At 36.7% G+C, this 25,127-nt stretch overlaps 1 protein-coding gene across 2 annotated transcripts in view; it reads left to right on the plus strand.

Moving 5' to 3' along the window:
* Positions 1-25,127, plus strand: part of LOC131959110 (RNA binding protein fox-1 homolog 3-like) — an 846,381-nt gene that overhangs the window by 397,701 nt on the left and 423,553 nt on the right. For both annotated transcript variants that reach the window (XM_059324220.1, XM_059324219.1), the window contains exon 4: positions 20,386-20,448. In XM_059324220.1, coding sequence (XP_059180203.1) covers positions 20,427-20,448 — 22 coding nt within the window. In that variant the 5' untranslated portion in view covers positions 20,386-20,426. The remainder of the gene's footprint in view (positions 1-20,385; positions 20,449-25,127) is intronic.

Raw genomic sequence — 25,127 nt, forward strand, 5'->3', positions numbered from 1 at the left:
ACTGAAACTGGCCTCATGGAGTTTACAGCCAGAACTTTAGAGGTAAATGTACAGTAGGGCTCCACGCTGCTTTGTTTTATAGTCTGGATGTGGTGAAGAAGTCATGATTTAAATAAAAAAAAAAGAAAAATACCAATTCATACTGTTCATAAGGTGTACATTCTTCAAACATAGTTGTCATTTTTTTGGTGTGCATTCTATCCATCAGGATGAGTCAAACATTCAAATCCCACAACCTGGTCTCACAAAAATCCGTGGAATAGCCACGGAATCACTCAAATTTCCGTGAAACTGACACGGATTTGGCTACAATGCAAGTTAATGCCAGTCATATCCCGTGGCTATTCCATGGATATTTGTTCCTATTGGTTTGTTCCAAGTCACGTGACTTTCAAGGTCCCGGCGGTCAGAACAAAAAACATGGCGGACAGTTCTCTCATTTTTAGTGAAAAATCAATATTTCGACTTAGTTTCTGCATAAAAATGGATTTTGATCACATTTCTAGCGAGAAATATATGTTTTATTTTCTAAATATTCACTCAGTGAATGTACATAATCACTTTGTATGTTGGAATAGCCACGGGATATGACATTGACACGGATTCCGCTACAATGCAAGTTAATGACAGTTTCACGGAAATTTGAGCAATTCCGTGGCTATTTCACGGATTTCTGTGAGACCAGGTTGAATCCCAAGTGTGTGATTTTTCCGCATTGTTTAATATAAAATAATTTAAACATGCTGCCAATGCACAAAGGAAATTCTTTCTACTTTTCAACTAAACTCACTTTTCCTGGCAGCACTGAGTTCTGTTAACTTGATAGAACTTCCCATCGCTCACTGCAGCTCAATGGCATCTTTAATAACCTCCTCTTTTATGCCCCTCACCATAGAGAAGTACAATGACATCCCAAGGTTCTAACCACACCCTATCCCATCAAATGTCACTTAAGTAAGGGACAAACCCCTGATCCTCATTGTGGCCCTGCAGTTGAGCACCGTTTGCCATCTGGTAAACCACATGGATACACCTTGATCAGCAAGAAGAGTCATTGACACCATGGTGGGAGGAGGGCCGCCACCGGAAAATTGGTGGAATCCCATCAGGTTGTGTTGTTGTATTCATACTTAACCTCTTCTGGCAAATTAAAGGCAATCAAGGAGCTGTTGCCATAATGCAAAATAATAACAATGTATACATAAGCATGATGGTGACTGCAGCCAGCATGTACACAAACAGACATTAAAAGATGCATGACTCTTAGAGAAGAAGCTCCCAATTAAACAAGATTAACTCTGCTGGTGAGGACGCTGGGTTTGTGACATTAATAGCTGACATCAGCTTCTCAACGGGCTTCATTGCTGTTTTACCACCAACCATCAGGAACTTTTCTCAGTGTTCCTTCCCAGCGAACCACAAAGCGAGCAGCAGCTGCAACACAACAGCGATCCATCGCTGAACAAACAGCAAATTACTTTCTCTTTTCATCCCAGCACAGAAGTGATTTTGCGTATGATGGATTTTTATGATGCGGCTTTACATCCTTGTCACCTTTTATGGCTTCTTGTATTTTCTTAAATCAACACAAATTGGAAGTAAAGCATTGTGCTCTTTGTGATTATTTATGCATGCTTTTGGTGTTTGTAGCAGTGTGTTTGTTTTTTTTTTCTTTTGCTTCATTGTCTCTTCTTTTGGAGGCTTTACAGTTAGTCGTTTTTCATTTTTACATCGTTCCCATCACCAACCTCCACTTTTTTCTGTTTTGTTTTTTTTATCAGATGCACACGCTCTTCACTGGATCTCCTTCCTCTTCACATTTCCCTTCATTGTCTTTGTTTTTTGCTTTCTTTCTCTTCTCCTTTGTGTCCTCTTTTCTTCCCCCATGCCTTTGTCTTTCTCTTAGTGCTGGTGATAGTCTCATAGCCACACTTGCTGTTATTCATCAGTGACTGTGTGTTTAACAGCCCTATCTCCTTTGTGCGCTGGCATTTGGGAGTTCTCATTAACATTTGCTACATGTGGTTTAGTAAAGGTGGTGCTGAGATACGCCTAGGTACTGCAACCATCCATCTTGCCCCACCAGGAGAATTTCCAGGGCTGTGGTTCACAAATACCTGCTGGGAGAACTGTTGCAGAGACTTAGTTGGGATGGTGGTGAGAGGAGGTTTTAACCTGAGAGGGGAGATATGGGTTGTTGGGTTTCAGATAAGAGAAGTGGAATGTTTTGCATGTTCCAGCCAAGGTTATTATAGTTAACGAAAACTAACGAAATAACGAAAACTAGAATTGAAAAAACATTTTCGTTAACTGAAATAAAAATAAAAACTAGAGTTTTTAAAAAACGATAACTTACTGAAACTGTATTGTGTGGTTACAAAACTAACTAAAACTAACTAAAATTATAGTGAAAATGTCCTTAGTTTTCGTTTTTTTGTCAACTTTTTTCATTCATAATTCAGTGTTTCTATTAGAACATGCAACACATGGTGAATATGTTTACTGAGACTGGGATGTTTACACTAGAACCAAAATACAAAACACCCAGAACTGTAAGAGTTAATAACCTTATTGGTGCTGAGATGATAAACTAAAGGAAATAAAGGAAACATTTATTATGACCTCTTTGAATCTGGCACCAACACATACCCCATTACAAAAAAACTAAAACTAACACTAAAACTAATAAAAACTAAACTAAAACTAAGCATTTTCAAAAAATAAAAACTAAACTAAAACTAGAAAACTCACTCTAAAAACTAACTAAAACTAACTGAATTTGAAAACAAAAATTCACAACGAAATTAAAACTAAAACTAATGAAAAATCCAAAACTATTATAACCTTGGTTCCAGCTCATGACCACTGACCCACCACTTGCATGTAAAATGTACAATTATAACTAATGAAAACTAACAAAATAAGGAAAACTAGAATTGAAAAAACATTTTCATAAAATGAAATAAAAACGAGAGTTTTTAAAAAAAAACGATAGCTAACAAACTGTATTTTGTGGTTCCAAAACTAACTAAAACTAACTAAAATTATAGTGAAAATGTCCTTCGTTTTCGTCTTTGTCAACTTTTTTCATCCGTAAACCTTTTTGGTTGACTTAATAAACTTATTTAGACTGAGATGGATCAGACAAAGGAAATAAAGGAACATTTATTGTGACTTTTTTGAATCTCGCGCCCAACAAATATCCCATTACGAAAAAAATAAAACTAATAAAAACTAATAAAAACTAAACTAAAACTAACACTAGTAGTATGAACAGGGAGATGGAAATTACCTGCAGGATCTTCAACCAGTAACCACCAATCCCAAACGTTTCGCTCCTTTAATCCTGGGACGTCTCCTAGTGGCGGAGCAGTAACACTAAAACTAAACTAAAACTCAGCATTTTCCAAAAATAAAAACTAAATAAAACTAAATTAAACCTTGCCTCCTTTTACATTTTTTATTTTTACACATGGCGCAATATCTGACATAAAATGTTCTACAATCCATATTGGCACCATTGGTCAACTCATAATTATGAGTTGACCAATGGTTTACCAATGTTGACCAATTCAATGCAGGTAGCCCCAGCCAGGTTTCAGGCTATGTAAAAGCTTTATGTTAGTGATATTTGAATCCACTCTTCACCCATCTACACTGTAAAAAATGTTTGTAGAAATGACAGTAAAACATGTCAAATTACATCACAAATAGGGTGTAAATTGTGTATCACTGTAGTAGACACTTTTAATTACTGTAAATCAAAGAATAGCACAAAATTTTAACTTTTACTGTCATAAACTGTAGAAAACACACAGTTTTGCTGTAAAAATATAACATTACCATGTAAAATTAATGGAGAACTACCATGATGTCACAATGACCCTAAAAATAACAGGATTATTCATTCTAAATTACAGGTTTTGATGATTTTTACATTTAAATTTACAGTAGAAAACCCACTCACTGTAATTTTTACGGCAAAGTTCTGGCAACCACAGCTGCCGGTATTTTACCGTAAATTAAACAGATTATTTTTTACAGTGTATGTTAGCTACTTTTATTGTCTGCATGATGACTTGGCACAAAGTTTTTTGTTTGTTTGTTTGTAGTGCTACATCAGTCGCAATCAGCTTTGCCTCTACTAGAACTGTTCGTGAGTAAATTCCACTACTTGTTGCTTTATTGTGGTACCTTTATAACTACAAACTCATAGTTACTGCTTCTGGAAATTGCATAGAGACAAGCATACTTAAAGCCCACCCTGAGTGGACGGGAAAACAATCCGTTTATCTCCATTGACCTTCTATTGAAAGAAGATGCCCCATTGTCAATTCCCTCTATATAAAAATGTCTAAAAGCTGCAGTGTGCGCCACCAACAGGGTGAAGAACCCATAACTAACTTTTTATTAGCTGATAAGCTGAAAAAACAAAATTTTGAGGGGACAATAGTGGATACAGACAGGTCTTTAAGTTAAACTAAGGCTAGATGTAACTTGTGTTGGAATATTAGCTTTATAACACATAGCTAACATTAGCTTGCTAACACATAAGTAACATTAGCTTGCTAACAGATGGTTAACGTTAGCTTGCTAACACATAGCTAACATTAGCTTGCTAACACATAAGTAACATTAGCTTGCTAACAGATAGTTAACATTAGCTTGCTAACATATAGCTAACATTAGCTTGCTAACACATAGCTAGCATTAGCTTGCTAACACATAAGTAACATTAGCTTGCTAACAGATAGTTAACGTTAGCTTGCTAACATATAGCTAACATTAGCTTGCTAACACATAGCTAACATTAGCTTGCTAACAGATAGTTAACGTTAGCTTGCTAACACACAGCTAATATTAGCTTTATAACACATAACTAACATTAGCTTGCTAACACATAGCTAACATTAGCTTGCTAACAGACAGTTATGTTAGCTTGCTAAGAGCTACCTTGTTATTTCTAGTAGACAGAGTGCTAAAATGATCATTTTATTTGCTTGAATCTAACGTTTTTAGCTAGCTACAGACATTTTGTTTTAGCCCATTGTTGTATATTGTGGAACGGATAGTTTTCCCCTTGGATTGGCGTGGTCTCTATACTCTATACTCTGTGCTACATACTTAATTATTTTAAATAAACAGTAGTATGTATCTCTTTGTATGAACTGCTCTACTATCTGCAATACCAAACAGCGAGTAAGAAGAACATTGTAAATTTGAGTTTTTCTTCATTTAGGAGGCTTTGGTCGCTGTCTTCTTTTAAAATTATCTTTATTTCAAACTGCCAGTGAATGTATATCGTATCAAAAGAAACATCAGTTATCTAGTGACTCAGATCTGCAGATTATCAGACTGGTGAGTATTCTTATATTTTTGCAAGTCATTCTGTTGCCCTCTCTTGTTTTTTTGGCTTCATTAATTAGCTCGAGAAACACCCCAAACATGATCAAAGAGCACTATAATGCCCATGTTCCTTGTTTGTGTATTGGGATGCAGGGCTCTTCAGGTGTGAATAAGACTTTCCAAGAATGATTACGCTATGAAATCTAAAATATGTAGCTAAAGCTTTATACAACATGTACCCTGCAACCTCGGGGTGTGTGTGTGTGACTGAAATATTAGGTTGTACTACCAGGGGGAACACAGATGATTAAATAGGAGACATTTCCCCAAACTGCATCTCTTCCATCATAATATACCTTTCTGCATTATCTCTGACAACCTCAACCGCTTTCAGAGAGCGTCACAGGAGAGCAACAACACCCCGAACAATGACTACTAAAGATGCATGTCCTGTTTTAGCTGTAAGTCCTTCTACTCATTTATTTAAATAGGTTTCCTGAAGCAAGGCCAGTTTAACTAGTTCTTTTTTTCCAGGATGATTGAATTTGCTCCTTTTTTATGGGATAATGAATGCTTTGCATGTTCCGTTAACAAAGTTTCATAAACCTGTAACAGGTCATCAATCAGTGTACTGTAAAAAAAAAAAAAAAACTTCTCGAATGACAGATTATGAGACTTTTTAATCATTTTAAGACAATGAGTTAGGAAACATTTCTAAGATGTGTTTAGGGTCCCATGTAAACCATTTTATTTATTTATCTTAAATTATATATATATATGGATCTGGGGGAAGGGGTAATACGTATTTCAGGAAAAAACTCGAGCCATTATGGAAATAATGAAATGTGGTGATGTAGTAACTAAAGGAGTGGTTTTCGCTTTCCACACAGATTTGCCACTTTAAATCTCGTAAATCTGCAACTTTTTTTCTCGTAGATTTGCTACTTTAAATCTTGTAAATCTGCAACTTTTTTATCTTAGATTTGCCACTTTAAATCTCGTAAATCTGCAACTTTTTTTATCTTAGATTTGCCACTTTAAATCTCGTAAATCTGCGACTTTTTTATCTTAGATTTGCCACTTTAAATCTCGTAAATCTGCAACTTTTTCTCTTGTAGATTTGCCACTTTAAATCTTGTAAATCTACAACTTTTTTCTCGTAGATTTGCCACTTTAAATCTCGTAAATCTGCAACTTTTTTTCACGTAGATTTGCCACTTTAAATCTTGTAGATCTGCGACTTTTTATCTCGTAGATTTGCCACTTTAAATCTCGTAAATCTGCAACTTTTTTTCACGTAGATTTGCCACTTTAAATCTCGTAAATCTGCAACTTTTTATCTCGTAGATTTGCCACTTTAAATCTCGTAAATCTGCGACTTTTTATCTCGTAGATTTGCCACTTTAAATCTCGTAAATCTGCAACTTTTTTTCACGTAGATTTGCCACTTTAAATCTCGTAAATCTGCAACTTTTTATCTCGTAGATTTGCCACTTTAAATCTTGTGAATCTACAACTTTTTTTCTCGTAGATTTGCCACTTTAAATCTCGTAAATCTGCGACTTTTTTTCTCGTAGATTTGCCACTTTAAATCTTGTAAATCTGCAACTTTTTTATCTTAGATTTGCCACTTTAAATCTCGTAAATCTGCGATTTTTTTTTATCTTAGATTTGCCACTTTAAATCTCGTAAATCTGCAACTTTTTTATCTTAGATTTACCACTTTAAATCTTGTAAATCTGCAACTTTTTTTATCTTAGATTTGCCACTTTAAATCTCGTAAATGTGCATTTTTTTTCTCATAGATTTGCCATTTTAAATCTCGTAAATCTGCAACTCTTTTCTCGTAGATTTGCCACTTTAAATCTCGTAAATCTGCAACTTTTTTTCTTGTAGATTTGCAACTTTAAATCTCGTAAATCTGCGACTTTTTCTCGTAGATTTGCCACTTTAAATCTCGTAAATCTACAACTTTTTTCTCGTAGATTTGCCACTTTAAATCTCATAAATCTACAACTTTTTTCTCGTAGATTTGCCACTTTAAATCTTGTAAATCTACAACTTTTTTTATCTTAGATTTGCCACTTTAAATCTCGTAAATCTGCAACTTTTTTCTCGTAGATTTGCCACTTTAAATCTCGTAAATCTGCAACTTTTTTTTATCTTAGATTTGCCATTTTAAATCTTGTAAATCTGCAACTTTTTTCTCGTAGATTTGCCACTTTAAATCTCGTAAATCTGTGACTTTTTCTCGTAGATTTGCCACTTTAAATCTCGTAAATCTGCAACTTTTTTCTCGTAGATTTGCCACTTTAAATCTCGTAAATCTGCAACTTTTTTCTCATAGATTTGTCACTCTAAATCTCGTAAATCTACGACTTTTTTTCTCGTAGATTTGCCACTTTAAATCTTGTAAATCTGCAACTTTTTTTCTTGTAGAATTACTACTTTAAATCTCGTAAATCTGCAACTTTTTTTCTCGTAGATTTGCAACTTTAAATCTTGTAAATCTGCAACTTTTTTTCTCGTAGATTTGCAACTTTAAATCTCGTAAATATGCAACTTTTTTTCTCGTAGATTTGCAACTTTAAATCTCGTAAATCTACAACTTTTTTTCTCGTAGATTAGCGACTTTAAATCTTGTAAATCTACAACTTTTTTCTCCTAGATTTGCCACTTTAAATCTTGTAAATCTGCGACTTTTTTTCTCGTAGATTTGCCACTTTAAATCTCGTAAATCTGCAACTTTTTTTCTCGTAGAATTACTACTTTAAATTTCGTAAATCTACAACTTTTTTCTCGTAGATTTGCCACTTTAAATCTCGTGAATCTGCAACTTTTTTTCTCGTAGATTTGTCACTTTAAATCTCGTAAATTTGCCACTTTAAATCTCGTAAATCTGCAACTTTTTTTCTCGTAGATTTACTACTTTAAATCTAGTAAATTGCACCTTTTTTTATCTTAGATTTGCCACTTTAAATCTCGTAAATCTACAACTTTTTTCTCGGAGATTAGCCACTTTAAATCCCATAAATTTGCGACTTTTTCCTCGAAACATTACCCCACTCCACCAGGCCCGTATTTTTTTTTGTCATATCAATCAGTATTTTTTGCCATTTTTTTTATTTTATTTTTTAGAAAGTAGCTGTGTATTATGCAGAATGACATCCAGTGAGCGGGTCATGATTTACACATTGACTTACACATTCACCAAAACTACAGAGTGGCATTCATTGCTGCATGTCAAACAAAAAAAAAACAAAAAAAAACACTGCATGATATCCATCATAATAGAAATGAGCAACACTTATGTTTAATAGAAGTGGCCGGTTCAATATCAATAATCTGTCTCACACACAAACACACTCAGTACAAATGGCAGTGAGAAGAGAGGGTGATTATTTTACTCCTCGGTCCACTTTCCTGAAAAGCAGAATCAATTTCCTCTGTGGCTGTGGTGTTTCTCTCTCTCTCTCTCACACACACACACACACACACACACACACACACACCAGACAGCGGTCTACCAACAGCCACTTTAAACTGCTTTATTCTTCCTCACCTGCCTCCTTTCTTCTTTCTTCACTTCCTTGCCTTATCCCTCCTTCTACTCCTTCCATCTCTGCAACCCCTCCATCCAATCTCCTCACTCCTTTCTTCCTGACTTCTTATTCTACACCTTGTCTTATCTCCTTTCTCTCTCTCCTTCTCCTCCAGTCTCACTCCCCCACCTCCTTCCATTCACTCTTCATTTAATAACTCTCCATACATGTGGTGACTCCGGATCCACCACCACTCTTCTCCACAACATCACATTTTTTTAATCCAGACTTTCTTTATTGGTTTTTTCTTTCTTTACAAACAGTCAGGATCACAGTTCTTACAAAAGACAATGGTTCCAAAACAAGCTTAAGATCCAGTTATTATGGACATATCAGCCCAGATGTAACCACCCACCCACCCTGAACTACACACATTCAATATATATCTGAATATATTCAGATACATAGCCATTAAAAATAAATAAATTAAAAAAAATAAATAAATAAAAACATACATACACATATGAATATTGAAAATAAAGTAATAAGGAATAAATAAGTAAAAAAAAAAAAATTAAATCAGTAAATTAAATTAAAAATAAATTAAATAAATAGTAAAAAAAAACAAAAATGGGGGGGGGGGGGGGGGGGGCTCAGGTTTCTGCTACAATATTCAGAGATTCACATCACATTTTTTTAAACTTTTGTTGTATCTGGCTTCCTCTGTCTCCATTTTCTATCTCTCTCCCTCCTTCCTTCCCCGTCTCCATCTCTTCTTCTGTGGCTCAGTGTGATGGGACACAGGAGGCTGCTGTAATTTGATTGGAGGTATTAAAGTTGATTTGATTAAGCGTGGGCCAAATTACTGGCTGCTTAATGGAATCAGGCCCAGTCACCTGCCAGGGGTCCCTAGTCGAGGTGCTCAGCCCTGACACACACACACACACACACACACGCCAGAGATTCACACACACTTTTAAAGCGATCCCTTTCCTCAAACCAATCAAAAATAGCACTTGATCAGACAAAGTGGCGATGCTGTAATCGTTGGTGGGTCGTGACATCACATGCATCCATTTAGTGATTTCTGCCATAATTTCCTGTGACGGTTAGTTAGACTGACTGCTTTTAATTCCTCCCAACCTGCTAAACCTGTTATTTATCCTCCTTCAATTCATTAGAGGCAGCAGAAGCAACAACAGGCAGGGAGGTGCTTTTAATTACACTGATGACAGATGAGGTTTTTACACAGTGCAGACACTGTGGTAACTAGTGTTTGACCAAGACGTCCAGCTTATATCACATTACTCACCTTTATTATTAGATTGTTTGTAAAAAAAATACTGAGTAAAACAGGTTGGAAGAGATTTTGACCCTGCACCATCGGCTATTATGTCCCAACTAAATTTTAATTTCAGAGATAATCAGAAAAATGTACAAATTACTGTACAAGTACAGATTTAATTAAACCCAAAAACTTGGCCGGGGGCGCTGCAGCCCAGTGGAGCTATCATCTTACCTTTTATTAATGAAATAATATTAAATGAGAGTAAATGTTTGGGAAAAAATGTGGAGTCAGTTTAAAGGAAACTAAATCGATGATTTCCTGATATGAATGCATGCGTTCACCTCAGTCAAAAGTTGGACATATCAAATCAATAGTGCAAACAATTACATAAAGTTGTCTTTTTTATGAAAAATATTCCTGCATCAACAAAAAATAGACTCTATGGTGAAAAACAGGGTGTCCAGTAGTGTGTGTGTGTGTTAACGCTGCACAAATATTATGAATCACTAACAACATCCAGAACACTGGATAACCAGGGGAACTGCTTCATGCATCAACTTTTTTGAATTTTTATTAAAAAACTAGACTGGCCAAGTGTTGCCTGGAGCTCCACGTTTTTAATTAAATTGCAGGTTGACATGTGATAGATCGGATGTGATGGAGATTATTTGGGTTCAATTATACAGTGGTTGTTCCAGAAACAAAGACTGATATTTTTAAATCCAAATTACCAGGATTACGGTTATGTGGCAATATAAAGAATTAAAGAAGCAAATATTTTGGTCTCAGATTGTGAGCAATTATTTTGGATCAAGATGATTTCAGAAAAAGAAAAAGAAAAAGATAATTTGAAGTGGTTCACAGTAAACCACCTGAGTCATCATTCAGCTGTCAATAAGAATCTACACTGCAAAAGAGCCAACTTGTATTTTTTGGCCTAAAACAGTGATTTAAGTTGGTAAAACTTGGAAATATAAATGATTGACATTTAGGGCAATAATGTAAGTTAGCACAACAAAGGAAGCCAGTTGTCTGCTCAAAAACAAGTTGGTGAGTTGTTGTTACTTATATCTTTAAGTTGGGGTTCACAACAAGGGACAATAGTTCTGATAACTCTTATTTCTTTGTTGGGAAATTCGTTCATTAGCGAAAGCTAGCGGCTAACTGATGCTAGCGGCCAACTGATGCTAGTGGCTAACTGATGCTAGCGGCTAACTGATGCTAGCTTGGGAACCATTTTTTTTGGATTCAGCACCCTTGAGATATGTAAGGTAGGCCGGTTCCTGACTTGTACCCATAAATGCTCCTCACTTTCACTTTTTGGACAATTCTGTCTAGACTATGTTAAACCACATTGGAAAATATGTGCAAGAGATGAAAAGTATGACTGGACAGAGACAAAGAAACCTAGGTAAACCACAGTATGAACACAGTACTGGCAGTATAAATAAAACCCATAAGAACCAAACCAGAATCCATCTCAGTGTGTTCAGGCGGTGCAGCACATGGGAAGAAACTGTTTGCATGTCAAGAGGAAGAGCACTTAATGGAGCGATCCTGTCTGCCTGAGGGAAGAGAACAAAAACAGATATGATATATGGCCTTCTGTTCGCATGCTCTATCTTTACTTGCATTTGATGTTACAGGTTTCTGAAGTGTTCCCGAGCCCATGTAGTCATGTCAGTTTTTCTCTGGAGGTTTCTCCGGATTCTTTTGATTTTTTAATGGTGTCATGTATTGTAGATGGTGGGAAATAATTTATTCCATGCAACCGTGTGTTGAAAAATGTTCTAAGGTAAAACCTAGCCCGATCCATGCATGCAAACAACCGAGCCTTATGAGGACGCCCCTTTTATGTTACCAATCAGCCTGTTCACCTGTGGGATGTTTCTAACGAGACTGGTCTCTACTCAGAAACATCAATAAAATGATGTACATGCAGCAAAATATGACTCACCTTAACGTTTTAGACCAGGGGTGTCAAACTCAAATACACAGTGGGCCAAAATGTAAAACTTGGACAAAGTCGCGGGCCAACATTGATATTTATTGAAAAAATTGACCTAAACAAGTTCAAACTAAATGGAACAAGCAAAGCTTGATATAACTTAATATTGCAAACATTCAAAATTGAATATAAAATAAAACAAACAAACACATCAATGACATTCATTTCTTAAATAAAATTTTAGTAAAAATCCTATGTCCCTTTATTTTATATGTGGCCTTCTTTAAATCTAAATTTAACAGTAATCTTTTTCCACAGGATAAAAATAAGTGTAAGAATAAAATAACAATAATAAACCAAACTAGAAAATTCCCTCTGGGGAAATTCTGAAAGGGCCACGGGGGCTACTGCCGGTGTGTGTACACTATGATGAGATTCTTCAGAGATTTCAAACAATTAATACTAGTAATGTTATGATACTATATTATATACAAGGAGCACACCTACAACAAGCATTCCTCTTCAAGTATTTATTTATAGAGCAACCTATGACCTTTAACCTCAAAATGTGTGTGTGTGTGTGTGTGTGTGTGTGAAACATTTCTATCTGGAGGAGTGTGCGCGCTTACGCCCGCATGTGTGTGTGTGTGTGTGTGTGCGTGTATCTTTAACTGTAATCACATCAAAGCATCAAAGCGTTGGGGTCGACCAATCAGAGCAGAGCAATCAACGGAATTAACAGCTGTGGAATCTTCTGGCACAGTGACAGCAGCCAGAGGTGGGCAGAGTGAAATTTCTGGCCTCGAACAGAAAGCATTTTTGGCAAAACCATAATACCTATCATTGATCCGACTTCACTTTGAGCGTCCTGAGTTCTTCCTGAACCTCTACATATGTTTTTTTTTAAAGAAAAATGAAAAAATTGCTTTGTTAGAGCGATCTAAAAAAACTGTTTTTTTTCCCTTTTTACGAAATCTTCCTGCGTTTTTAATATGGGAGCCAATGAGGCTGTTGGTGGTGTTGGTGGATCATCTGTGCGTCCTACGCCCAAATTGTAACTCTGACAGCTTTACCAGAGGATTGTGAGGGAGAAGACTAATTTTCCTACGTTTCTATGTATAAATTATTTCTGTAGAGTGGAATTTGCGGCCTGGAGCGCAGTTTTCAAATGTATTTTTTGACAGTTTTTTCTCTCCCTCTACACTCTGAGCGATGATGTCACACACTCTGACACGAACATTCCGTGCAATACACACCCATTATAATCTCAGAATTTCTCCAAAAATGATCATGGTCATTGAACAGGGATTGATAAAAAACTATATGACCTATCGAAACGTGGATTAATACACCGATACACAAGACTTGTGTCTACTGTTTAAAGTTTAAATGGAGTCTCTAGGTGAAATTATGCCGGAGAAGTAGACGTTTAAAAATCTCCAATTATTGTTCTTTTTCGCTCATTTTTTGTCGCCCGTCCCATTCATTTCAATGCAAAATTTTGGGCAGTTTTAACTGCTAAATTAACCCTAACGCGAACGATGAGTCGAACAAATGGTGGACTTTCACCCAGGTGAACCAGGTTTGTGTCCTGTGTGAAAACAAACAAAAGTATTTTCCAGCCTTTGGTTGCGCCTGTCCCAACTTTTTTTTAATCAGTTGTTGGCATTAAATTCAGAATAAGCATATATTTATTAAAAAAAATCTGATGAGGTAGAACTATAAATGTAATGTCATTGTACGGTTTCCAATGGAAATGTTCCTCCTCAGCATCCTGCAGCCCTGCTGTCTATACGTCCCAATATAATGAGTTTTACCCCCCAAACTTAGTGACTCTTTCCTGTAATATTACAGAAATGTAAAAATAAAACAACCACAAGTGTAATATTTGAGTAAAGATATATAGAGAGAATGTAATCCAGTTAAAATGTCTTTACTCCAGACTAGCTGCATTATGACTGTGTGTGTGTGTGTGTGTGTGTGTGTGTGTGTTAAGAAGAGTAAATGCATCTGCTGTAGACATTTTGTCTATATTTGTTAAATTATATGTTCATATGTCTGCTATTGCTGCGAGTCGGGGAAGATGAAAAGTGTATTAAACATTGTGCTGACAGCTAATTATCTGTTTGCTATTGTTTGCTGAATGAACTCATCATTATTGTGAATTGATTCATTGCAGTTTCACACTCTGCTCTCTTTTGTCTGTTCTTATCCAAACCACTTCTCTTCTCTGCTCCATTTTCAACCACTCTAGTTGTGGGGACTAATTTCTTTCTTTTCATTTCTTTTCTGCTCATGATTTTGGTGTCAGACGCCCCGGGCGAGGCTGGAACAGGGCACACACACACACACACACACACACAAAAGACATATTCACATTTTAACAAACAGACCAATATAACATACATCAGCCCTTACTTGGGGTGTGCCATATCGTATCATTCACGGTAATATCGGTATATATTTTTTTATGGTTAAAAAAAAATGCATATCATGATATTGGTAACATTCCTACTTCTTGATGTCGTGGTTAAAGTTGTTTTAATCACAAAAAGCTACTTACTCCCTGTAGCTAAACACATGCAGCTTTCAAAATAAGAGCACAGTGTGTTAAGAGAATCCACCAAAGAACTTACAAGAAGACTGTCAAAATAAGATGCCTTAAATAAAACATACAAGAACCTTTATTCTCCTTTACAAAATGTCATTAAAATATGTCCCCAGAACCCCTAAATCATGGGTCTCAAACCTGCGGCCCGCGGGCCAATTGCGGCCCTCATAATGATATTTTGTGGCCCCCACCTTGATATGAAAGTTTAATGTGAGTTTTATAGGTATGGTACTTTACCGTGTTGTGTGGGGAAGGTCCCTTTAACTACTTTTCTGGTAATTTTGTGTCTTTTTTTTAATAATTTTGTCTGTTTTTAAAAAAATTATTGTGTGTTTTTTAAATAATTTTGTGTCTTTTTTCGTAATATTTTGTATAGGCCTATATATATATTGTAATTCTGTGTTTTTTGGGTCATTTTGTTTTTTTCTTTCAGTAATTTAGTCTTTTTTGGTCATTTTGTGTCTTTTTTGGGTCATTTTGTGTCTTTTTAAAATGATTTTGTGTCTTTTTTGGTAATTCTGTGTATTTTTTTGGTCATTTTGTGTCTTTTTAAAGTCATTTAGTGTTTTTTCAGTCTTTTTTGGTCATTCTGTGTCTTTTTTGGGTCATTTTGTGTCTTTTTAAAATTATTTTGTGTCTTTTTTTGGTAATTCTGTGTATTTTTTTGGTCATTTTGTGTCTTTTTAAAGTCATTTAGTGTTTTTTCAGTCTTTTTTGGTCATTTTGTGTCTTTTTTGGGTCATTTTGTGTCTTTTTAAAATGATTTTGTGTCTTTTTTTGGTAATTCTGTGTATTTTTTGGGTCATTTTGTGTCTTTTTAAAGTCATTTAGTGTTTTTTCAGTCTTTTTTTGATTATTTTGTGTCTTTCTTAAGTAATTTAGTTTTTTTCTGTCATTTTGTGTCTTTTTTCGTAATATTTTGTATAGGCCTATATATATATTGTAATTCTTTGTTTTTTGGGTCATTTTGTTTTTTTCTTTAAGTAATTTAGTCTTTTTTGGTCATTTTGTGTCTTTTTTTGGGTCATTTTGTGTCTTTTTAAAATGATTTTGTGTCTTTTTTTGGTAATTCTGTGTATTTTTTTGGTCATTTTGTGTCTTTTTAAAGTCATTTAGTGTTTTTTCAGTCTTTTTTGGTCATTTTGTGTCTTTTTTGGGTCATTTTGTGTCTTTTTAAAATGATTTTGTGTCTTTTTTTGGTAATTCTGTGTATTTTTTTGGTCATTTTGTGTCTTTTTAAAGTCATTTAGTGTTTTTTCAGTCTTTTTTTGATTATTTTGTGTCTTTCTTAAGTAATTTCGTTTTTTTCTGTCATTTTGTGTCTTTTTTTGGTTATTTGGATACTGCCTCCAGCGGCCCCCAGGTAATTTGAGTTTGAGACCCCTGCCCTAAATGGTTATTTTTATTATTTGCTCATACTCAAGAGTCAGGAGTACATTTTTTTGTATTTGGCAACTGTTGAGATTTGGACTTCACACCACATTTTAGATTTTTATTTATTTATACAGACTAAAAAAAAATCATATTTTCTGTATCTTTTTAAGTATTTGTTCATCGCATAAATAGCCTGAAATATCGTGATATTATTTTAGGGCCACATCGCCCACCCCTAGCCATAAAAAAAGACATATTCACATTTTAACAAACAGACCAATATAACATACGTCAGCCCTTACTTGGGGTGTGCCATATCATATCGTTCACGATAATATCTATATAATATATATGTTAAAAAAAATGCATATCATGATATTGGCAACATTCCTACTTCTTGATGTAGTGGTTAAAGTTGTTTTAATCACTAAAAGCTACTTACTCCCTGTAGCTAAACACATGCAGCTTTCAAAATAAGAGCACAGTGTGTTAAGAGAATCCACCACAGAACTTACAAGAAGACTGTCAAAATAAAAGAACCTTTATTCTCCTTTACAATATGTCATTCAAATAAGAGTACATTTTTTTTGTATTTGGCAACTGTTGAGATTTGGACTCCACATCACATTTTAGATTTTTATTTATTTATACAGACTAAAAAAATATTTTCTATATCTTTTTAAGTATTTGTTCATCGCATAAATAGCCTGAAATATCGTGATATTATTTTAGGCCCTTACATCACCAAACTTGTGAAAATGAAACCAAACCTCTGCTTCTTTTTCTCCGAGCCCTCTCTCTCACACACACACACACACACACACACACACACACACACACACACACATCCCAGCCCTGGAAAGATTAGAGCTATATATCAGATTAATGCCTAGATGCTCACATACACAATTGCCGCCATCCTGTGCTTGCCGCATGCATTTTTAAACAGAATCGGCCTCGCTCCACCATTACCCGTGTTCACTAACACCAACAAGCGCCGCTGTCACTGCTGCTGTCGAGCTGCATGACGACTTCTGAAAAAAGTCTTTTTTTTATTTTTCCATCTTCCCTTTCTGCATGTGTGTGTGTGTGATGACAGTGCAGCAGCAGCAGCAGATGTTAATGTGATTTTGTGTTATAGAGTGTCAATCTGTCAGCAGGCTGAGGCTGGTCACTGATGGGCTGGGTGACATATTATTTCTCTTTAATAATACACAGTTTTATCTTGAATTATTAACTCATGCTACTGGGATTATAGATGTATCATCAGAAGTAAAAAGGGGGGTTTCTGTAGGCAAGGCTGTTTGAATTTCCACCTGAACAAAAAGCCCACCTTGGGTTGAAACCAATACAGATGTCTCTTTGAATATATTTGTAATAATTTTATATGTTATTTTTTTAGGTTTGAATGGTATGTTTTCTTTAAAAAAAACAATCAATACAACACAATACAAGTACATGGACAGAAACTATTAAAAAAAGGCATTATCATCTAATTTTCCAACGATCCTTGGAATGGATCATTTGTAACAAATGCTTCTGTCTGAAAAAAGTAGATTGTACAGAAGATTAAAATTGTCTTATTGAATCAAAATCACTATATTCTACATTTCTCATTTAAAATCTTGCCAAATACAAACTTTTGCACTAACCTGTTCCTGTAAAAAACATGAAATTATTCACTCCTCAGCGCAACAGTGAACTATAACTGATTTAGCGAAGAATCACGTGACAAATATTCATTTCAATCAGACAGATGTATGGCACCAGAGCAATGAGTTTCTAAACCAAGAAGTAAGTTAGCATGTTAGCGCCGGGGGGCTAACCTCTCAAATTCAATGAGGATTTTGAATGGGTTGGTGGTTTTGTTGTAAGATCTAAAAGGGGTCACCCCTGTGTTCCCCAGGTCCTATGTTCCCCGTCTTTCCCCAAAAGGGTCCTATGTTCCCCTGTAGCAATACATCCCGGGGAACATATGACCCGCAATATATCAACCTTTACTGTAGACTGTCAGCATGGCCAGCAGGCCTACCGTAAAAATTTTTAAAAAATTTGCACAGCAGCTACTTTCTGGTTACTTTGCAGTTCAATTTTTTTTTCTTTTTAAATCTGCTGTTTGTTTATTCACTGCAAAAAAGCCAACTTGTATTTTTTGGCCTAAAACAGTGATATAAGTTGGTAAAACTTGGAAATATAAATTATTGACATTTAGGGCAATAATGTAAGTTAGCACAACAAAGGAAGCCAGTTGTCTGCTCAAAAACAAGTTGGTGAGTTGTTGTTACTTATATCTTTAAGTTGGGGTTCACAACAAGGGACAATAGTTCTGATAACTCTTATTTCTTTGTTGGGAAATGCGGGAAAGCGGTGAAATTCGGTCATTAGTGAAAGCTAGCGGCTAACTGACGCTAGCGGCTAACTGACGCTATCGGCTAACTGATGCTAGCGGCTAACTGATGCTAGCATCTAACTGATGCTAGCGGCGCTGCTTGTTACAGCTACAAGAGTAGCCATTAGCGTATCAATGCTAACTCAAAATTGTGGTCGCAACATTAGCTGACATTTCATAGTGGCGTTACAATCGTGCCAATTCAGCAAATTGCACAAGTTAGCAGAAGTAAGGATTAAAAGTTATTATAATGTTAAATTATTTGTTAATAAAACTTACTAGTTGACAAAAATCTGAATTCAGAGTTGAGCAAACTCAAAAACAAAACTTAAAATATTTAGTTTAATTGTCCAACTTAAAATTTTATCGAAGTTTGTTGATTTGAAATTTTTAGTTCACCCAACTTTTCTTTTTTTGCAATGTTTCCACCCCTAATCATATTGTCTTGCATCCTGGCTTAGCTTTTTCCTTTTAGGGTTAGGGTTAGGTTATTTGCATATGAGCGTCAAACAGCCCGTAGGCCTACTTAGCCCTATTTGCCATGGAATTTGGCAGTAATGGTGTAAAAAGTAACAGACCAAGGAACATAGGACCCTTTTTGGGAAAAGCGGGGAAAAAGGGTCCTATGTTCCCCAGTCTCATACAAAGAGGGAACATAGGACCCGGGGAACATAGACACGCTCCCATATAAAATACGTAAGTAAATCCCCCCACTTGTGAGTTTTGACGTTATCAAGTGTCCTTAAAATGTTGACAAATCTAACAAGTGGCTAAATGAGACTACAGTGGTTGGTGGGGACATTAAACGTCGTCACACCGGACACGGACGGGAACTCTCTCACTAGTCACCTCACAGCCTCGAGTCATGTTTTTTAGAGATTTTAGAGGTTAATAAACAATTTATTAGGCTACGGGTTCGCTAGCTTGTCAAAACCGCTCGTTAGCTTGTCGGAGAGTGTCTGAAACATAAACATATAAATAGCTACAACTATTTCTAAATCGGCAAGCAACATTTTCTGAATTATATATGTTGTGTAAAAAAGTTTTCATTATGGCACATGTCCAACAGCATATACACCGATACATATACACTGTAAAAAATGTCTGTAGATTTTACGGTGAAAAACTGCTAAACCATGACAGTAAAAGACCGTAAAATGATAAATGGGTTAATTCAGTTTCAGTAACAATGAAACATCGTAAATGTATATATCAGCCAAAACAGTATTTTTTACATTTAAAAAAAAATATATACAAGGACCCCACTGTAAAATACACTGGCACCATGTTTGTCGTGCAAAAATATACTGTAATATATATATATACAAATCGTCATTTTAGCACTAGCTCTTTTTTTCACTGTTAAATGTACTAAACACCATATCTCCAACAGCAATATACTGTAATATTTAATGGTAAAATCTGGCATTTATAAAGTGTTTCTTGTCAGTTATATGGCAGAGCAGCGTTTCTTTTAATGGAAAAACTTTTTATTTTTATGCTAAAATATGGACTAAAATGACATCTTAAACAGGAAATCAACAGTGCGAATACAATTTTACCGTAATATTACTAAAAGTTGCACCGTATTTATTACGGTAAAGTTCTGGCAACCACAGCTGCAGGTTTTTTACCGTAAAAACAACAGGTTTATTTTTACAGTGTAGGCCAATATCGGCCAATAATATCTGTCAACTGATATATCTGTCGCACTCTACCATATATACATTTTCATCTTGTGTTTTACTGTATAAGTAAAGTATAAAATATGACTCAGGTCTATTTCTCGTCTCTCTCTCTGTGTGGTTTGTTTCAGATAACCTGTTTGATGTTAAAGTGATGGCTAACCTTTATTCTCTCTCTCTCTCTCTCTTTGTTCTCTAACAGGGAAGCACAAAAGTCCCTTCTCTCCGACCAGTTGGCTGTACATGGAGACCCCCAGCTGGGCAGGTCAGTCTTTGTGTATATATATGTGTGTGTGTGTGTGTGTGTGTGTGTGTGTGTGTGTGTGTGTGTGCGCGAGCATGCACCTCTGGCTTTGCTACATACAACCACACAGCAGCACCACATCTGTATACTTTCTCACATCCACTGGGTTTACTGGTACATGTGCTCAGACATCTACAGCACAGCAACCCAGGTGTGTGTGTGTGTGTGTGTGTGTGTGTGTGTGTGTGTGTGTGTGTGTGTGTGTGTGTTCAGTGGGCTGTCTTGGTGAGTGTGTGCACACAGAGGGAGAATGTGCTGACTGCAGTGCTTTGGTTCTGGGCATGCCCATTAGAAGTGGCTATAAATCCTGGGCGCAGTGCTCTCACTGTGTCAGCAGTCCAGCCAATGAATGGATATTAAACGCCACAAAAAAGCCTCTTTAATTCTGCCTGCCTCTGCCACACCGCTGCACACTCTCTCCCTTTCTATCTATCTATCTATCTATCTATCTATCTATCCATCTATCTATCTATCTATCTATCGTCCCCTCTCTCCCTTCCTCTATAATAATGAAATAAAAAGAAGAAAAGGGTCCTTCAGACCTGCCACATCTGTTGAGGTAACAAAAAAAAACAACCACAGTTAAGACCCTGGTATCTATTATTCAGCACTAGCATCCATGAAATATTATTTACAGCCACACTGGCCTTTTTATCTGAATTGTAGCCTCTCTCGCTGTGTTTATATTATAGATTAAAATAAGGTTGCATTAAGAAAAATGATTTTGTGCATGAAGCGGTTGATGCAGGGACATTTTGAATTTGAGTTAAACGACTACTCAAACGTCTCCCGTTAAAATCCTAACTGTTTGGCTGAGAGCGAGCCTTGTGTTGGATGAACTTGTGCAGTAGCTTTTGGATCTTAAACACAAAGTGTTTTGCCATTATGTTTCCCAGTTTCCACTGCGTGCATGGTGTGTTTTAGTGCGGACTCGTAAATGCTGGCTGTAAACGCTCTGTCCTAATGTTACCCTGCACACTCCCTGCAACTCGGCGCTCGCTTCGAAAAACCTCCATGCAGCTTGATCATAAAAAATGTATTATTATTTCGATTAAATTTGAGGTTCTGAAGCGTGACCCTGGCTGTAGGTGTGGCCATCTGTCCTACTGGCACATCAATACCAATCTAATAGCAGGAGGAAAGATCAATCACAACCAGCTTAGATATGTGGAAATATACACAGTCCATGTGGTTTCTCTGCAGCCTCTGCACCACTCTATTGTGTCAAATCTCTCACTCTATCCTATGTGCAATATGCCTCACACTCGGGGCACCATTTTTTAGAAAACTGCATTTATTTCAACATCATATATGCACATTTACCATCAGGATATTTTATAATAAAAATCAGTTCAATCAAAGTATGCCACGAAGTAGTGACATGAATTTATAATACACATAATAAGATGGATGGCACACACATATGCACAGTTGCTCCATCCTCTTCATCATATCAATTTCAGATTGAACTGGTTTCGCCTCTATCAGTGTTCGTCAACAGGCCTCCAGGCCCAATCAAGGCTCTGCAGCACAATTACACTGACGTAGCAGCTAATTGGAAAGTTGTGTGAGGATCATTGTTGGAGAGAGTTACGGCTCCTTTGAAGCTCCGTGATGAGATGTGAGTTGGTGATATGGTGCAAGAGCTGCTTTGGTAAAAAAAACTATGTGGTCGATATTAGTGTTTCATTGAACTCTGGCGTCAGGAAAAGCTTAATTATCACTCAGTGTTGTTTTGAACCTGGTCTCACAGGAATCCGTGAAATAGCCACGGATTTCGCTTAACTCAAAATCCGTGGAATAGCCACGGAATCACTCAAATTTCCGTGAAACTGACACGGATTTGGCTACAATGCAAGTTAATGACATCATATCCCGTGGCTATTCCATGGATATTTGTTCCTATTGGTTTGTTCCAAGTCACGTGACTTTCAAGGTCCCGGCGGTCAGAACAAAAAAACATGGCCGACAGTTCTCTCATTTTTAGTGAAAAAAATCAATATTTTGACTTAGTTTCTGCATAAAAATGGATTTTGATCACATTTCTAGCGAGAAATATATGTTTTATTTTCTAAATATTCACTCAGTGAATGTACATAATCACTTTGTATGTTGGAATAGCCACGGGAAATGACTGTCATTAACTTGCATTGTAGCCAAATCCGTGTCAGTTTCACGGAAATTTGAGTGATTCCGTGGCTATTTCACGGATTTTGAGTTAAGCGAATCCGTGGCTATTTCACGGATTTCTGTGAGACCATGTTGGTTGTTTTCTACAACCTTAATCATTGATTTATCTGTTAGTTCAAACTTTTTTTTACTTAGCTGTTTAATTGGACACTGACAGCTGTCAATCAGGTCCAGTTAAACCACATGAACTGGTTTGGTTGGAAGTGGTAAAGTGGCATATTCCTGTGGTGAAGCTTGCTGAAAAAGAAATATATACACTGTAAAAAAAAGAAACCCTGTTCTTATTACAGTAAAAAAAACGGTGATTGGGTGCCAGAACTGTACCGTAATAAATACGGTGCAACTTTTTTTAAAATTACGGTAAAAAGATATTGGGCACTGTTGATTTTACATTGAAGATTGCCATTTTATTCCATTTTTTACTGTATAAATAAAAGTTTTTTCCATCAAAAGAAACGCTGTTTTGCCATATCATTGAAAAGAAAATACTTTCACGTCGAAAGGAGCCAGTTGAGATGGTTTGGGCATCTGATCGCCTGATCGAAACACTTGTTAAAGGTGTTCGTCCAACTGGTAAGAGGCCCAGAGGAAGGCCTTGGGGTCCCCCAGGAGGAACTAGAAGTTGTGGCTGGGGAGAGGGATGCCTCAAATACCTAAATATCTTAGTCTGGTGCCCCCATGGAAGAAAATGGGTGGATGGATAGTTACTCCACCAGTTCAAGCTCACATAGACAACAATGGGTATTTTGATGTCAGAACCACTAGTTTTTCTTTTAATGGTTTTATGGCATCTTTGCGTGCTGATACGCATGTTTCCACTCAATTCAATTCAATCCAAATCAAGTGAACTTTATTTCCCCATGTATACAGATACTAGGCATTTCAATTGGTCTTCAAAAACAAAGACAAAAACACAATACATGGACAAACAGTACCATAATGAGCAATAAATTAATAGGAATGGATATAGTGCCGTGTTAAATAAAATTAAGTGCAATGGAGTCCAAGTTTAAGAGTTATTTAGGAGCTCTATTGCGAGGGGAAAAAACTGTGGAGGTGATATTATGGACATAATAGCCCTGTAGCGCTGTCCAGAGGGGGGAAGATTACTTACGTACTTTCAAGTACACAACTATTTTTACTGTAGACTGAAATCAGCAATCAACAGATCCTGCTTGTATGCTTGGAAGCCAGTTCACATGTTGAATAGAAAACAGAGATAAATCCTCCTCCCCAGATGATGAAGAGTAGCTTTTCTGTCTTGCTGATGAGTTTCCTAAACAAGTGTCCTCCTCTGTCAGCCTGTAAACCTTCATGAAACTTGTCCTCTCAAAATTATACAATTAAATTGAGGGTCTTCTGCTGCCCAGAGGTTAATGAAAGCTCTTGCTGTTGAGCTAGCAGGGAAATTAATCTCACTCCCACACTATTATTTTACATTTGTTGCATATTTGCCATCAGTCAGACACAGATAGGACCCTTTATTGGTAAAATAAACAAGATAGTGGCACAATAAGTATTGACAAACAAACCCACAGAGTCCTTGTGACACTGATTGATTGGTGCTGATTGGTGGGATTCCACCCCGTGGTCATTTGTTAATGTTAGTGAAGCTGAAAGAGTTTTTTCCCCTTCCCATTAAAAATTAAAGCTTGGCCTTAATGGTGATCGCACAAAGCAACCGGCGAGCCGTTAAAGCCACCCTCACGATATTAACACAGATAAACACCAGCATCTGGAGCTGCAGAGGAAAAGATCTGTGATGATGATTGAACCCAACCGCAAATATCTCCTTGGCGGCCCCAGTGGTGATGTATGCACATACACTCGTTGACGCAAAAGGGTGAAAACGGTGATCAGCGTGGATTAATTGGCTTTCATTGTGGAGACACAAACACGCCGACGGAGGAAGCCGAGGAGTGTAAATGATGAAGGTTCTCTTTGTGTTTGTTAAAGTAATGTCCGGTGTCTCTGAGCTGCTTTTAACGCTCCCAGAAAGGCCGTTACAATTAAAGGCGCGCTGGCCGGAGCGAAGGGAAATGGAGAAGAGTGTGATGAGAGTAAAAGAGGGATGTCAGCACAAAGAGTGGCAGAGATGCTTTTAGCCTCTCTCCGCAGGAGTAATGTCCAATTACCGCTCCGTTTGAGACCGCCGCCTCACACTGTCATCAGCACACCAGCTCCAGGTTATGGCCCTCTGCAACGGGCCCACTGGCAGCCACCATGGATCACAATCAGCCAGCCGCTCCTCCGGGCCATCGGGAGGAGATGAGCGTTTCAGATTGAATATTCATGTTGTTTTACTGGTTATAATAGGCCGAGAACCCTCCACGCCTCCGACAGCACAGGCAGACCAGCTCGGATAGTGTTTCAACGCTCCGTATCAGATCTTTGTGAACTTCTATATTTGTCTCCCGTGAGTTTAAAGGGAAAAGAATAGATGGCAGTGT

The sequence above is a fragment of the Centropristis striata genome, chromosome 21, assembly GCF_030273125.1.
Source record: "Centropristis striata isolate RG_2023a ecotype Rhode Island chromosome 21, C.striata_1.0, whole genome shotgun sequence".
In the NCBI taxonomy this organism is placed as follows: Eukaryota; Metazoa; Chordata; class Actinopteri; order Perciformes; family Serranidae; genus Centropristis; species Centropristis striata.